Consider the following 14,819-nt stretch of genomic DNA (forward strand, 5'->3'; position numbering starts at 1 on the left):
CTTCTGCAGAGGATAGACTCCTGGGATTTGTTATTACCCTGTTTCCCCGAATATAAGACATCCCCAGAAAATAAGACGTAGTAGAGGTTTTGCTGAAGTGCAAAATATAAGGCATCCCCCAAAAGTAAGACGTAGCAAAGTTTTTGTTTGGAAGCATGCCTGATGAACAGAATACACAAATATAAGACATCCCCTGAAAATAAGACATAGCACATCTTTGGGAGCAAAAATTAATATAAGACACTGTCTTATATTCGGGGAAACACGGTACTTAAATTACATTTCACCAGACATTAATATTTAATGGACACTAAAATTTAATAGACACTATTAATATTTAATAGACACTGGTAGATTGTGCAAAAATAATCTGTGAACCCCACCTCCTTCAAGATGAACTGAATCACCTAAACTGGGTTCCACAGGCTAATGGTTACTCTACTAGAGACATTAGAAGAGTTGCAAGACCAAGAACCACAGGAATGAAGATAAACAGCCACCCAGAGTGAAGGTGTTCTTACCATACATCAAGGGAATCACTGATTATACAGGGAAACTGATGAAGAAACATAACCTCCAAACAGTCTACAGGCCCACCAAGAAAATTCAACAAATGCTATGTTAAGCAAGGGTTAAGAGGGATCCTCTAACCTCTGCAGGAGTCTACCGCATACTGTGCAGCTGTGGACAAGCCTACATAGGGACCACGAAACGCAGCACCCAGGCATGAATCAAAGAACATGAAAACAATTGCAGACTAATTCAGCTGGAAAAATCAGCAATAGCAGAACATGTGATAAACCAAGCTGGACACAGGATGCTTTTTGAAAACATAGAAATTTTGGACCACTCTGACAACCACTATGACAGACTACACAGAGAAGCCACTGAAATCCACAAGCACATGGACAATTTCAACAGAAAGGAAGAAATCATGAAAATGAACAAAATTTGGCTACCAGTGCGTAAAAACACTAGTTATCAAGACAATGGTTAGTGAATACCACTCAGAAACAGGATATCTCCAGGTAGGAAGCAATCAAATGGATTAAAATCCAGGCAACTACTATGCAGATGCCTTTACTAATTGATTATGCAACTTCATTGTTACTTGCATATGCTAAAATGGGGGATTCCACTCAACCCATGCAAATCTCACTTGCTAATTGCACCCTTTGGACTTGTTAACCAATGCAAATGGTTCTTTCTCCCACCCTGGACATTCCACAGGTATACTCCACTTGCTTTACTACCATCAGATTCTCTGAAGATGCCAGCCACAGATGCAGGTGAAACGTCAGAAGAAAATGCTACTGGAACACAGCAATACAACCTGGAAACCCCACAACACCCTCCTAGACACTAAAATAGATGGGCAGAGTTAGTCTTGGCTGCAGGGTTGAGAAATGTATCTTGCTTATGAGGAAATCACCAGTGTACCATTCATTTCCTAGAATTTTGATGTGGAAATGTGAAATCCCTACCTAGTGAGGAAGGGTGGCATAGCTCTGCACTGCATGTTTCCACCCTCATAACTGAATCATATGGCACTAAAAGTCTCACTAACTTTATTTCTCTCACAAAGCATATTGACTGCTGAAGCTTACCTCTGCCCTGTATCTTCCTGTCAAGTACATTTAGAGTTGCTAGTTTCTCACTGGTTCTCCTCCTGTGCCTTAATAACAATCTGACAAACTGAAATTAAGCAGGGGAAGTGTGGCAATGAATGATTATCATGCTTAATTCCTGTAACAGACTGTTAAAGGCACGGGAGTAGACTCACAATCCTAAATTCAACTTATTGTCAACAAAAGAGTTAACCCTAAATAAAATTGTACTACAGATATTTATAAGCTACTTTTTCAGATGGCTAGTTGGATATTCAATATACTATTACAGCCAACCAGAAAAAATAAGTCTTATAAAGAATCATAGAGTTGGAAGATACCCCAAAGGCCATCAAGTCCATCCCCCTGCAATGTAGGAACACAAAATCAAAGCACTCCTGACAGGTAGCCATCCAGCCTCTCTTTAAAAACCTCCAAAGAAGTAGACTCCACCACACTCCGAGGTAGTGCATTCCACTGTCGAACAGCCCTTACTCTCAGGAAGTTTTTCTTGATGTTTAGTGTGATAAAATGCACGTTTAAACATTTGCAAGATCTGCATGTATTCTAAATGGTCTAGAAGACTCTAGATCTGTGGTGGCTAACCTTTGGCACTCCAGATGTTATGGACTACAATTCCCATTGGGAATTGTAGTCCATAACATCTGGAGTGCCAAAGGTTCTCCACCACTGCTCTAGATTGTGCTCAATTTTAGATGGACAGTTCTTGATTGCTATATATCTCATTCTTAACATCCCCATAGAATGCAGATCAAAAATTAACTTAATGGGGCTATGTATAGGGAAAAGGTTTTGTTTCTGCAAACTGAGGAGACCCCCTAGGTTTGCAAAAAAAAAATCTGAATAGCTTTAAAGGGGGGGGGGGTTAAAAACCCTCCCAAACAGAGAAGCAAAGTATGTAGCTCCACAGGCCTCTGAACTTGGATGAAAAAAATGTGAACCAACAAGATTGCAATTAATGTTCTAAAGGAGATTTTAAAGGAACACTGAGAAAGAAAGTGAGGCAAGAAGAGGGTACAGAAAGGAATGGGTTGAGGGAGAAGGAAGTGGAAGAAAGATGAGAGATAGGGACAAGGTAGGTAATGATCATACTTACAGCTATCAATCACATGGGCATTGAAGAGACAGAGGAGAGCTGAAGCAGAAAGTGCATACCATGTTTTCTGCTTCAAAGCCCCCTGCCACCATGCTTGCCAGCTGATGGGGGTGGTAGTATTGGGACAGGTTTTCTCATCCATTCTGCTCCTGTTAGGGGAAAGAGGCTTTAAAGCAGAAATCTGTAGGCCCTCTTTGTGCTTTAACCCTTCTCCATCCTCTTCAATACCAGTGTGCAGCTGCAAATGTACAAAGAACAAATTGCATGCCAACGTGGTATAGTGGTTAAAAGCGATGGAGTCTTATCTGGAGAAATGGGTTTGATTCCCCACTCCTTAACATGAAGTTTGCTGGCTGACCTTGGGCTACTCACAGTTCTTGCAGAATTCCTCACCTACCTCACAGGTGTCTGTTCTAGGGAGGGGAAGGTAATTGTTAGCCACTTTGACACTCCTTAAAGGTAGGGAAAAGCGAGGTATAAAAACCAATTCTTCTTCTATTGCTGGTTGTTGTTTTTCTGGATTTTTCTCATCATGGAGACAAGGTGTATCCCACAACAGAAAGCTTTTATTTTATTTCTCATTTCCGTAGCAGGGATTATACTTTGAACTTTCATGCACAATGAACTGAAGCCGAAGCAAAACAACAAACAAACAAACAACTATTTACCTTTACTGTGTCCAAAGGATATCCCACAATTACACTTGTGGCTCCTAGAGATTAAAATAAAATCAGTTGCATGAACAGAAGTCATTTAAAGTCACTGCATTGCTATGTGCTTTAGGAAAATGTATGACTTGTCATATGCTAGTACTTTGCTATACAAAAGTCTCTCTATCCCACCAGAATAATCACGAAAAATTGAGAACGCTACATGTCTGCTGTACATGTTCCAAGGAGAAATTGCATACCAAAGGAACTAGCATTTCTGCAGTATATGAAGAAGGGAGATTTGACTCTCAAAAGCATGACTTGAGCAATGGCGTATTTACCTAGGGAACAAGGGATACCCTATGTCCCCGGGTGTCCCCTAATGGGGGGCGCAAAATTTCAGGTTCATTTGTGTGTTTTTTGTATTTTTTAGTGTTTTTTTCAGTTTTTGGCTAGCAGCACCACAATTTCAGGGATTTTTCAGTGGACCCTCCTGATGATACCACCCAAGTTAGGTGAGGCTTGGTTCAGGGGGCCCAAAGTTATGGACTGCCCAAAGGGGTGCCCCCATCCCGCATTGGTTCCAATGGAGCTAATAGAAGATGGGGGCTACACCTTTGAGGGTCCATAACTTTGGACACCCTGAACCAAACTTCACCAAACCTGGGTGGTATCATCAGGATAGTCTCCTGAGGATACCCTAAAATTTTGGTGCTGTTAGCTTAACAATTGTACCCCTGACAGCAGGCACACTCCAAATTTCCCTAGATTCTCCTTTTAAATCCACCCCTTTTGGCATGGACTTAAAGGGAAAATGTGAGGTCCCCAGTTTAAACATTGAAAGTGATGCTGTTTGGGGTGGATTCCACTGGAGGTATTTTGTGAGAGATGATGCTGACATTTGTTTGGTAAATGTTTTGCTGGGGGTGATTTGTGACAGATTTACATGCTTAATACCCACTTGCAAAAGCTTGGAGCTGTTTCTCAGGCTAATAACCTACCTCATAGGGTTGGTGTGAGGATAAAATTAGGAAAGAGAATTGGTGGGGAGAGAACCATATATGTTTTGCTGGGGATGGGAGATGTTTTGTGAGCTGGTGCAAAAATTCATTGTTTGGTCATGGTGGGGGAGGGTGGCCGCCCATATGGGGGGGCACGCCAAACTCAGGTTTTGTCCACAGGCTCCAGTTTGCCTAGATATGCCTCTGCTTACCAGACAGACAGCTTTACCTCGATTGGTTCGATATGTTTTTCATTAAAGTATTTTTATTGGATGAATGAGGAGATATTATTTTTGTTTCTTTCTTGAAATGCCTCTTAATTTAATCATCTAAACTCATGGGACAGTGATGCATACATTTTTTATCCTATTGTTTAAAACAAATGAATTTAAATATATGACATGTAAATTGCTTTCTTTCCTCCTTTACCACTACCACACAGGGGACAGAACCTCCAAGTGCTTCAACCTAGTGTTCCTAGAGGGCCTCTTCATGCATTGATTTGTTAATACAGTATATGCTAAAAAGGTAACATATAAGGCAAACAAACCAATCTTTTTTCATTATATGCGCATGCAGTGCAAAAGGACAGGATTCAAGTGCAATCCGATCAAGAGTTACTCCATTCTAAGCTAATAGATTCTAGTGGACTTTGACTGGAGTAATTCTGCATAGGACTGAACTGTTACTTTTGGTAATAGGAGAAGCAGCCTGCAACAAGCATTTGCTGCTAATAAATCACTGCTGCTGATGCTTGTACCCTAAAGCTCTTTGACATTTTCCTTAGCGTTAGTTATGTTGTCACTTTACACTTTACAGTTTACCACTATAGATAGCCTCTAGATGTCTGTTAGGAAGCTTTAGCCACATAACCTGGCACAGACTAATGGTTCTGAATTGTGTGCTTTCAGCAGATATACAAAGTGTTCTGACTCTGAAATGGCACAAGAATATGGATCATAGAGTAAAGTGCTGTCTCCTATTAATATTTCATGTTGGGAAAGTTCAGAAACACCATTATGTTGCTCAAGAATTTGCACAGTAACTTCTGTTGCCAAAATATAATTTATTGCTAGACGTGGTAGAATTTTGATTCAGACATATGGTTTCTTGTATTCTTTTTAAAAAATCAGGTTTCTTGAATTGATTCATAATTTCATCTTCACTTTTTTTGAAGGGGTTCAGAAGGTGAAATGCATGGATTCTGGTATCAGCTAAATAAATGCTGCCTAGGATATTATGGCACCTAAAACAGAAAATCCTACTATTCCCTGTACCAGCAGTAAAGATTTTGGTCCTTTCTGCATAACACAAATAAATGTCTTGAAGACATTAAAAAAAAGCATTTGGGGGAAGAAATCCACACAGGTTTTCCCCCAAAACGTCTTTAGAATGTTTTATTTTTGCTCAATCCAGGGTTTTTTGTTTTTTTAAAGAAAACACTAAATTAGCCAATTTTTTTTTCCACAAGATGGGGTCAAGATGTTTCCTACTTGTTGTGCAGAGAGCAGGAAACGTCATATTTTTCCCACCCAATTTCAAAGCTGTTCTGCACTCATTTTCTCCTGCTTGTCCCACCTGCTATTTGCTGAAGTTTTGCAACAGATGTTTCCCCTGTTTGCAGCTTATCCACGTGCAATTTTACTGTATAAAGTACATGAATAAAGTTAGCTTGGACTGGCAATCCCACACATTTGTTTCCTTTTTTGATTTGAGGAAGGTGTCTTTGAAGCTATGACGACACAATATGAGAATTGGCAACATGTATATATTTTGAGTCATCATAGCTTAAAAAAAACAAAAAAAAGGAAAGGAAAGGAAAAATGACTTGTGTGCATGATTGCCAGTCCAAACTAACTTTATTCATGTACTTTATACTGTGAAATCACAAGCAGAAGAGCTGCAACAGAGGAAACCTTCATCGCAAACTTTCAGCAAATGGTGGGCAGGACAAAGAATCACAAGCCGGAGAAAATGGTGGGGAAAAGTGAGAGGTAGTGGTGGAGAAGGCGGGAAAAAGAACTGCTTTCCCTGGCAGTGCTTTTTTTCTGTGCTATGTGGACAAAAAAAAATCCAAAACAGTTCTTTTTAAAAAGTCTGCAAGACACTTTATTTGTATTGTGCAGGAAGGACCATTACCGGTATATTCTGTGCTGTAGAAGTCCAGCATCCTTTTTACCTGCCCTACATATTTGTAGAATAAATTACAGAATACTACAAGTAGAGTCTCCTCAGTGATCTGAAGAACAGTGTTTTGGGGAAAATAACTGGGGTAGGGTAGGGGAAATAACTTGCAAGCCTTGCAACCTGTCATTCTACTAGGTATGAATTGGGTGTTTCTGTTCTTCCCAGAAGATGTTTTCTAATGCATGGCCAAAGGGAATATGGCAGCAGGAGGAGTGATGTTTTTATGAGAAGGGTTGAAAGATGAGGTGATTTAAATTTAACTAACAGGAATCAAGTTGGCTTATATAATTAAAACAAAACTACCAGGGCCCGGCCTCGCGTTGCTGTGGCAACTGTCCTTCTCATCGCAGTCCACAACCCACACGGATGTCCATGCAGGTCCAATGATCCGCAGCATAGCCTTTTGGGGTGGTCAAATGGAATCCCTCTTTCCCTTTTCAATTCACATTGTTATATGGTGCTGTCTTGTTTTTTTAGTATAAGGTAACCCTTTCCATTCCACAACAGAACTGTCCAGAGTGCGAATCCCGCTGTCCATGAGGCTGGTTGACACGCACAGTCCTGGCTTGGGTAAGGCAGAACTGGGGCAAGGAGGCTATCCCAGTCAGGCAGCAGAGGCAGGGTGGTGAGGTGCTCAGATCGAGGCCAGCTCCCTGGGTTCTTAAAGGGCCATGTGCAAAAGAAGCAGACTCAGTAGTGTTGGTTCGCCCCCACCCCACAGATTTTCTTAGAAGAAAAAGGCAAACTCCAGCTCGCTTTTAGTAAAAGAGAGCTGTGGTGAATATGGGTAAGGAAGTGGGTGAGTGGTGGTTGGATGTGAGGGAGGGCAGGGTGAGGTGTGTGAGGATGAACTGGATGTGTATGAGAGTATGTGTGTTGTGTCGTAGCAGTGGGTGAGGCACAGAGAGTGAAAGTTATCTGCGTGTGGGGGGGGGAACATCTCACATGGCAAAGTGTGTATGTGTTTCACTTCCACTCGTATTACCTAACAGTATTACCTATTTACTGTTTGCAGTGCTCATCTCTGGTCATCTGCGCGAACATTCTAAGGGCAAACCAAGCCCTCAGGCCACAGACATGCTGCATGAACATTCTACGGGTGACAGTTAAACACAGCCAGTTTCATGGCCTGGTACGCCAGGAAAAAGATGTTTTACCTGGCTCAGGTATGGACTTTTGGCGATTTGAAGGTCCGATTACCTACCCGCAACAGGGAGGAACGTCATGTGAAAATTTGGGGGTGATCCGTCCAGCCATTTCGGCGTTTGGGCGTCAGTAACAATAACACTGTTGCTGTGGGTTATTGTGGTGAAATGGTAAAGGAACAGACGCTGACCCTTCCCTCTCCCTCTGCTAGGGTGGGTGGGTCATATCCAGATGCTGGGCCCCCTCCCTCCCTCCCCTCCCTTGTATGCCACCCCTCACTCTCTCCCCTCCCTCCCTTCCCTCTCCCTCGTGTGCATGTATGTGTATGTGTTTCACTTCCACTCAAATTATTGCCTATGTACTGTTTTCACTGCTCATATCTGGCCATCTGAGTGAACATTTAAGCTGCACAAACATTCTATGGGTGACAGTTACACACAGGCAGCTGCATGTCCTTCACCATGGAGCGCCAGGAAAAAGGCATTTTACCTGGGCCAGGTATAAAATTTCAGGTATGTGAACATCTAAAAACACTCTCACCTGGCTGACTACAGTGGCTGGGAATTTTCAGAGGAATTGGCCCAGCAGTTAGTGAGTTATACCATCACTAACAAATACACGGTTTGCTTTTTATATATATATAGATAGATAAAATCCAATTTCCCAAAAATACAGTACAAATTACAGAAAACAGCAAGCTGACCTCCAGTATCTACCAAAAGCACATCAAAAAAGCTCTGCCTCTGAAATCTCTGAGGCCCTCATCATACTCTTGGGAAGCCATGTCCACAATTGGAATGGACTTGGGGACACATATTTTCAGGTTGCCAACTCTGGATGGGCACACAAAACAGACAAATAATGAATAAAATGCCTGGGCGACACGCCCCATTGGCGTCGTTTATGCTGACGCACCCCCGAAGCGTGGCCATGCGGAAACGGCCTGAGAGAATCAATGGACACATATCTGACACAAGAGATCACAACATTCAGAAACCAATGGGAAGAATTTTAATCTCTCTTCATGTACTGCTACAGATGTGAAAGTCACTTTTACAAATGCTGAATTAGAACTCTTCAATTAAACACCACATGCCATCCTGACTTATGCATATATTTCCTTAGTACAATTCTACAGAGCCAACCTTTTAGAAACTTTAATTGGCTACTGCTATCATGTTTTATTATATTATGACCTGGTATTTTTACCAGTTAACTTCAGATAAGTTGTATTTATCCTCTATGATTATTTTGTTTATTTGTACCCCCAAGAGACACTGGGACCTCTGGATTTTCTTATCAACCAGCATGTGTATTAATTAATTCTGTTCCTTTACACAGGTAATTACCACTTAAAACATTCATAATCAGATTCACTCCAAATCTCTCTCTGCCTCAACTGCCTCTCCCATAATTTTCCCATAAGTATTCCCCAAAAGATTTTCTCTTTACACATCTGAAGAAGTGAGCTGTCATGAAACACATACTGAACTGAAATAAAAGTTGTTAGTCTTTAAGGTGCCACTGAACTTTTGTTTTATTGAACAGCAGCTGTGCCCATCAGTGGGGAGGCAAATAAAGCATTTGTATCTATTCCTTTGAGCCTGTAGAGCTGCCTGCCACTACAACAGCTCAGCTCAAGGGAGAACAGAACAGCAACCAGCAATCCTTATATTCATATAAAATTCAGTAAACATCAGTCAGAAAGTTAGTAATGTGAAAGACATACCAGAGAACTGTATATGACTAGTAAAGATCCCTATCATTTACCATAATTCTTAAGCCACTCTCCATCTTCTCTGATAAACCAACCAGGCACCATAACAGCAGCTAAATGCATTTTTTTCTTAATATTACTGTCAGTCAGGGCTCCCTGAGAATCAATAAGACAGAGATGACAGATTTCTCTGCCTCTTTAAAAGGCAAAGGGCAGGGCCATGTGAGAAGGGAAGAAGCAGTTTAATTCTTCTCCTCTGATATACTTCTACCACTTGAAAACACACACACACCCCACAATGTATTCCTATTACCTTTGGAAGGAGGGGAAAAATATGGGTATTTGCCTTTTTTCTTTCCAAGGGAATGAGGGCACAGCAGGGAGGAAAACAGCTTCAACAAATGAAAATGTCCAGGAAATGCTTTACTCTAAACCTCCCCTTTCTCTACAACCCTCAATCAAATGGTGGATGTACACAACTGAAATTTTCTCTAGGCAATCCATTTGCAGATCTCCCAGTGCCCCATGGTTTTGGGCCCTAAGAAGTAAGTGAGTGACTCTGCTTTATAACATGTGCCATGAACAATTTTCAAGAAAAATCTATTTCCTTTAAAAAAATAATGAACTAGTTCATTTCTCTCACTTTTACTTTGTTAAATCCCTGTATTGGCAAGAACCAGAAAAATGCTGAGCTTCAGTCAAGAGTTAATGAAAGAGGCTAACTGTGGCAAAAACATGGTATACATATAGTACTGAAGGCAATGGACTTAGAAGGGCATGACTCTATTTAGAATTGTACTAGCAGTAATCGGACTTCTTTAAAAGGGAAGAGGGGAAAATGGGCTGTTTGCCCTTACACAGGCATAGACTGTAAAATGAGTGGGGAATGGTGGCAGTTATCCATATTTTCTTATCTGTTTTCAGTCAGATCCAGAGTTCATGAAGGGTGTAGATGAAGAATCCTCTCTGATTGGCTGATGGTAGGCCCCAGCTGTTTAAACAGTGGGGTCCTTCTTCACTACTAATCCCATAGGAAACCTTATTAAATTGTGATTACTGTTGACATTTGAGTAAAATTATAAGAACCTGAAGTAATTGAGATCTATGGTTATGGTACCTTTCATATCTAATGGACTGTATAAGTAAAAAGCTGATACAGCATCAAGGGATGCAATTGCTACTTAATTCAGAAGCATCTTTGGCCTAAATGGGACATACTACACAAGTGAGAAATGCACAGAATTTCACGTGTGCTGTCAATTAAGATCAATCACTAAGTATTTTGCTAAATATGTACCCCTTCTACATTACATCTTTGCCTCTTTTTCAGCTATCGCAGAAGGGTCACTTACCTCCTACCCATCCAGCTACAAAATCATCCAACTGAAGGCTGCCCATATTATTATTTTTAAATCAGTCCTGGTCAATTTTATTCTTGGGGCAGTTCACTTTCAGCTCCTTCAGCAGCAAGCAAGCAACAGAAGAGAATCTGATTATTTCTCTCTTTCAGTCTGTTTTTTTCCACATCCCACAGTGTCCTAGAGTGACTGCAAAGCAGTAGTTTGTTTCTTTGACAACTTTCAGCAGCTTCAAAATTGAAACAACTCTGATTCAAACCTCTCACACAGTGTCTCTCTCAGAGTGCCTTCAAAGCACACAGTGACATCATACAGAGTTTAAAGAAACAGTGCAACGATAGCCCTTGGGGACAGAATGTAACTGGTAACATAGTCACAGTATGTTACCAGTACACTGCAAATAGTCATGGCATTCCGTTTATAAATCTATATTAGATGCGTAACATGAAGGTAATGGAATAATGATAAAACATTAAAACAGCCACTTTGTCAAAATCTCGCCAGATTACCATTTAAGTATTACTGTGGAAACTGATTGGATAGATCTGTAGAAGAACACTGTGATTAAATAGAATCAGTCTACAATCTCTGGATTCCTGAAAAAGGGAATTTTGACTCTCAAAAGCTTTTTTATGCCCTGAAAACAGTGTTACCAATGCCAGGTTGAGAAATTCCTGGATATTTTGGGGTTGGAGCCTGGGAAATGTGAGATTTGGCGAGAGAAGGAAACTCAGCAAGGTATGATGCTATGCAAAGCACCTTTCAAAGTACCCCCTTTCAATGGAGGAACTGATCTTTGTTATCTGGAGATTAGTAGTAATTCAAGGAGATCTCCAGCTACCAACTGGAGGTTGGCATCTGTACTTGGAAATCTTGGTTTTTAAGGTACTACTGGAATTGAATCTTGCTTTTCTACTGCAGACCAATGCAACTAACCACCAGAAACTAACTTCAGAATAGAATAGAATAGAATAGAATCTTTATTGGCCAAGTGTGATTGGACACACAAGGAATTTGTCTCCGGTGCATATGCTCTCAGTGTACATAAAAGAAAATACATTTGTCAAGAATCATAAGGTACAGCACTTAATGATTGTCATATAGGTCTAGTAAGCAATCAGGAAACAATCAATAGTAATAAAAACATAAAATGTAAAATCATAAAATAAAATGAAATGTCAGCACAGGCTATAGTCATACAGTCATAATTGGGAGGAGATGGGTAATAGGAATGATGAAAAAAGTAGTGCAGTAATTATATAATAAATATATAATAAATAGTTTGACATTATCGAGGGAATTATTTGTTTAACAGAGTGATGGCATTCGGGAAAAAACTGTTCTTATGTCTAGTTGTCTTGGTGTGCAGTGCTCTGTAGCGACGTTTAGAGGGTAAGAGTTGAAACAGTTTATGTCCAGGATGCGAGGGGTCAGTAAATATTTTCACAGCCCTTTTTTTGACCCGTGCAGTATACAGGTCCTCAATGGAAGGCAGGTTAGCAGCAATTGTTTTTTCTGCAGTTCTGATTATTCTCTGAAGTCTGTGTCGATCTTGTTGGGTTGCAGAACCAAACCACACAGTTATAGAGGTGCAGATGACAGACTCAATGATTCCTCTGTAGAACTGTATCAGCAGCTCCTTGGGCAGTTTGAGCTTCCTGAGTTGGCGCAGAAAGAACATTCTTTGTTGTGCTTTTTTAATGACATTTTTGATATTAGGTGTCCATTTTAGGTCATGAGATATGATGGAGCCTAGAAATTTAAAGGTCTCTACTGTTGATACTGTGTTGTCTAGTATTGTGAGAGGAGGTAGGATGGGGGGGTTTCTCCTGAAATCTACCACCATTTCTATGGTTTTAAGTGTGTTCAGTTCTAGATTGTTCCAGTGGCACCCACCGAGGCTAGTTGTTCAACCTCCCGTCTGTATGCGGTTTCATCGTTGTCTCGAGATGAGACCAATCACTGTTACATATCATCTGCAAATTTCAGTATTTTAACAGATGGATCGTTTGAGATGCAGTCATTGGAATACAGAGAGAAGAAGTGGTGAAAGTACACAGCCTTAGAGGGCCTGTGCTCATTTTACAGGTGTCTGATGTAATTTTTCCTAGCAACACCTTCTGGTTCCTATCTATTAGGAATCTCGTGATCCACTTACAAATATCTTCAGGTACGGCGAGCTGATTTAGTTTGGTTAGAAGAACCCCAGGTCTGATAGTATTGAATGCTGAACTAAAGTCAACAAAGAGGCCCCTTGCATAGGTCTTTGGCGATTCAAGATGCTGTAGGATATAGTGCAAAGCCATATTAACAGCATCATCTGTCGATCTATTTGCTTTCGGTATGCAAATTGCAAGGGTCACCAGTGGATCCGTGATGGTTTTCAAATGGTACATCACTAGCCTTTCAAAAGTTTTCATAACTACAGATGTTAGAGCAACTGGTCTGTAGTTGTTAAGTTCCTTGATGGAAGGCTTCTTCGGCACTGGGACGATAGTGGAGCGTTTGAAGCAGGAAGGAACATAGCACATCTCTAGTGATTTGTTAAAGATTTGGGTGAAGATGGGGGCCAATTGGACAGCACAGACTTTTAGGCAAGAAGGTGTTATCTTGTCTGGGCCTGGTGCTTTTCCAGGCTTCTGTCTGTGAAATAGATCTTGCACTTCCTTTTCTGAGATCACCAGGGGTTGTAAACCCAATGAAATGGGTTCAGTTATAGGAAGTTTGGCTATTGTTGGTGCATCTGAGATAGAGGTTGTGGAGAAAGGTGACTGTAGATTGTTTTCAAACCTACAGTAGAACTACGTTCAGTGCGTCTGCCAATTGCTGATTTCCTTCAGCGTGGGAAGGTGGTTTACTGTAACCGGTGATATTTTTGAGAGTTTTCCACATGTTTGCTGTTCCGTTTGGTGAAAACTGATTTTTTAGCTTTTCAGAGTAGTTTCTTTTTTGCTGCTCTGATCTCACGATACATTTCTGGCCTGATTGTACAGCATTCTATCACCCTTTCTGTGAGCCTCTTCTTTGGAGCAGCGTAACTGCTTAAGTTTAGCTGTGAACCAAGGTTTGTTGTTACTATATATCATAAGCAAGTTCCTGGTTGGTATACAAAGATCTTCACAGAAGCTGACATATGATGTTACAGTATCTGTGAGTTCATCCAAATCTGCAGAGGTGTCTTTAAAAATATTCCAGTCTGTACAGTCAAGGCAAGCCTGCAGCTTTAACTTTGCCTCTTCAGTCCAAGTTCTCACTGATTTAGTTATTGGTTTTGTGGCTTTAAATCTTTGTTTGTAAGCAGGTACAAGGTGAATCATGCAATGATCAGAATGGCCTACAGCTGCTCGTGGTAAAGACCGATAAGCATCTTTCAGTGTTGTATAGCAGTGGTCTAAGATATTCTTGCCTCTGGTGGGACAGTTGACATGCTGAAAGTATTTTGGTAGGTCTTCCCTTAAGTTTGCTTTGTTTAAATCTCCCAAAATAATAACCAGTGAATCAGGGTATTTGGCTTCAGCCTCCATAATCTGATCGGTTAGAGTTCTTCAGGTGAGCAGAAGAAGTTTATAAAAAGGATCTGCTCTGCCTTTCCCTTTCCCCATGAGCCCTCTGTGCACCCTGAAACTCCTGCTGTTAGGGGTCAACTTATTAAATGTAATGCATATTTTGATAAATGAGTTGCAGCTTCTTTGGGGTGAGTCAGAATAAGACTTGCAGAATCTTACCATTTCCCCATGACTACTGTGGGTATCTACTGTTTGGAGCCCTCTTACCATAATCAGATTATCCATATTGTCTTCAGGGATCCTACCCCAAAATAAGTCCTATATTCAAACTTCTCTGAATTCAAGAACCTTTACTGTTCAGTCTTATAAATGCACAAGAGAGAAGAGTGAAGAGTTTTGGATTTATATCCCCCCTTTCTCTCCTGCAGGAGACTCAAAGGGGCTTACAATCTCCTTGCCCTTCCCCCCTCACAACAAACACCCTGTGAGGTGGGTGGGGCTGAGAGAGCTCCGAGAAGCTGTGACTAGCG

At 40.9% G+C, this 14,819-nt stretch overlaps 1 protein-coding gene across 2 annotated transcripts in view; it reads right to left on the bottom strand.

The window, feature by feature from the left end:
* SLC25A48 (solute carrier family 25 member 48) overlaps positions 1 to 11,030 on the bottom strand; it is a 31,078-nt gene extending 20,048 nt beyond the window's left edge. Inside the window, exons 1-2 of one of the 2 annotated variants that reach the window (XM_048490675.1) lie at positions 10,778 to 11,030; positions 3,393 to 3,436 (exon numbers count right to left, since the gene is read on the bottom strand). In XM_048490675.1, the coding sequence (XP_048346632.1) occupies positions 3,393 to 3,436; positions 10,778 to 10,823 (90 nt within the window). In that variant the 5' untranslated portion in view covers positions 10,824 to 11,030. The remainder of the gene's footprint in view (positions 1 to 3,392; positions 3,437 to 10,777) is intronic. The other variant, XM_048490677.1, reaches the window with a different exon arrangement.
* Between the last annotated feature and the right edge of the window lie 3,789 nt (positions 11,031 to 14,819).

This window comes from Sphaerodactylus townsendi, linkage group LG03 (genome assembly GCF_021028975.2).
Source record: "Sphaerodactylus townsendi isolate TG3544 linkage group LG03, MPM_Stown_v2.3, whole genome shotgun sequence".
Taxonomy (NCBI): domain Eukaryota; kingdom Metazoa; phylum Chordata; class Lepidosauria; order Squamata; family Sphaerodactylidae; genus Sphaerodactylus; species Sphaerodactylus townsendi.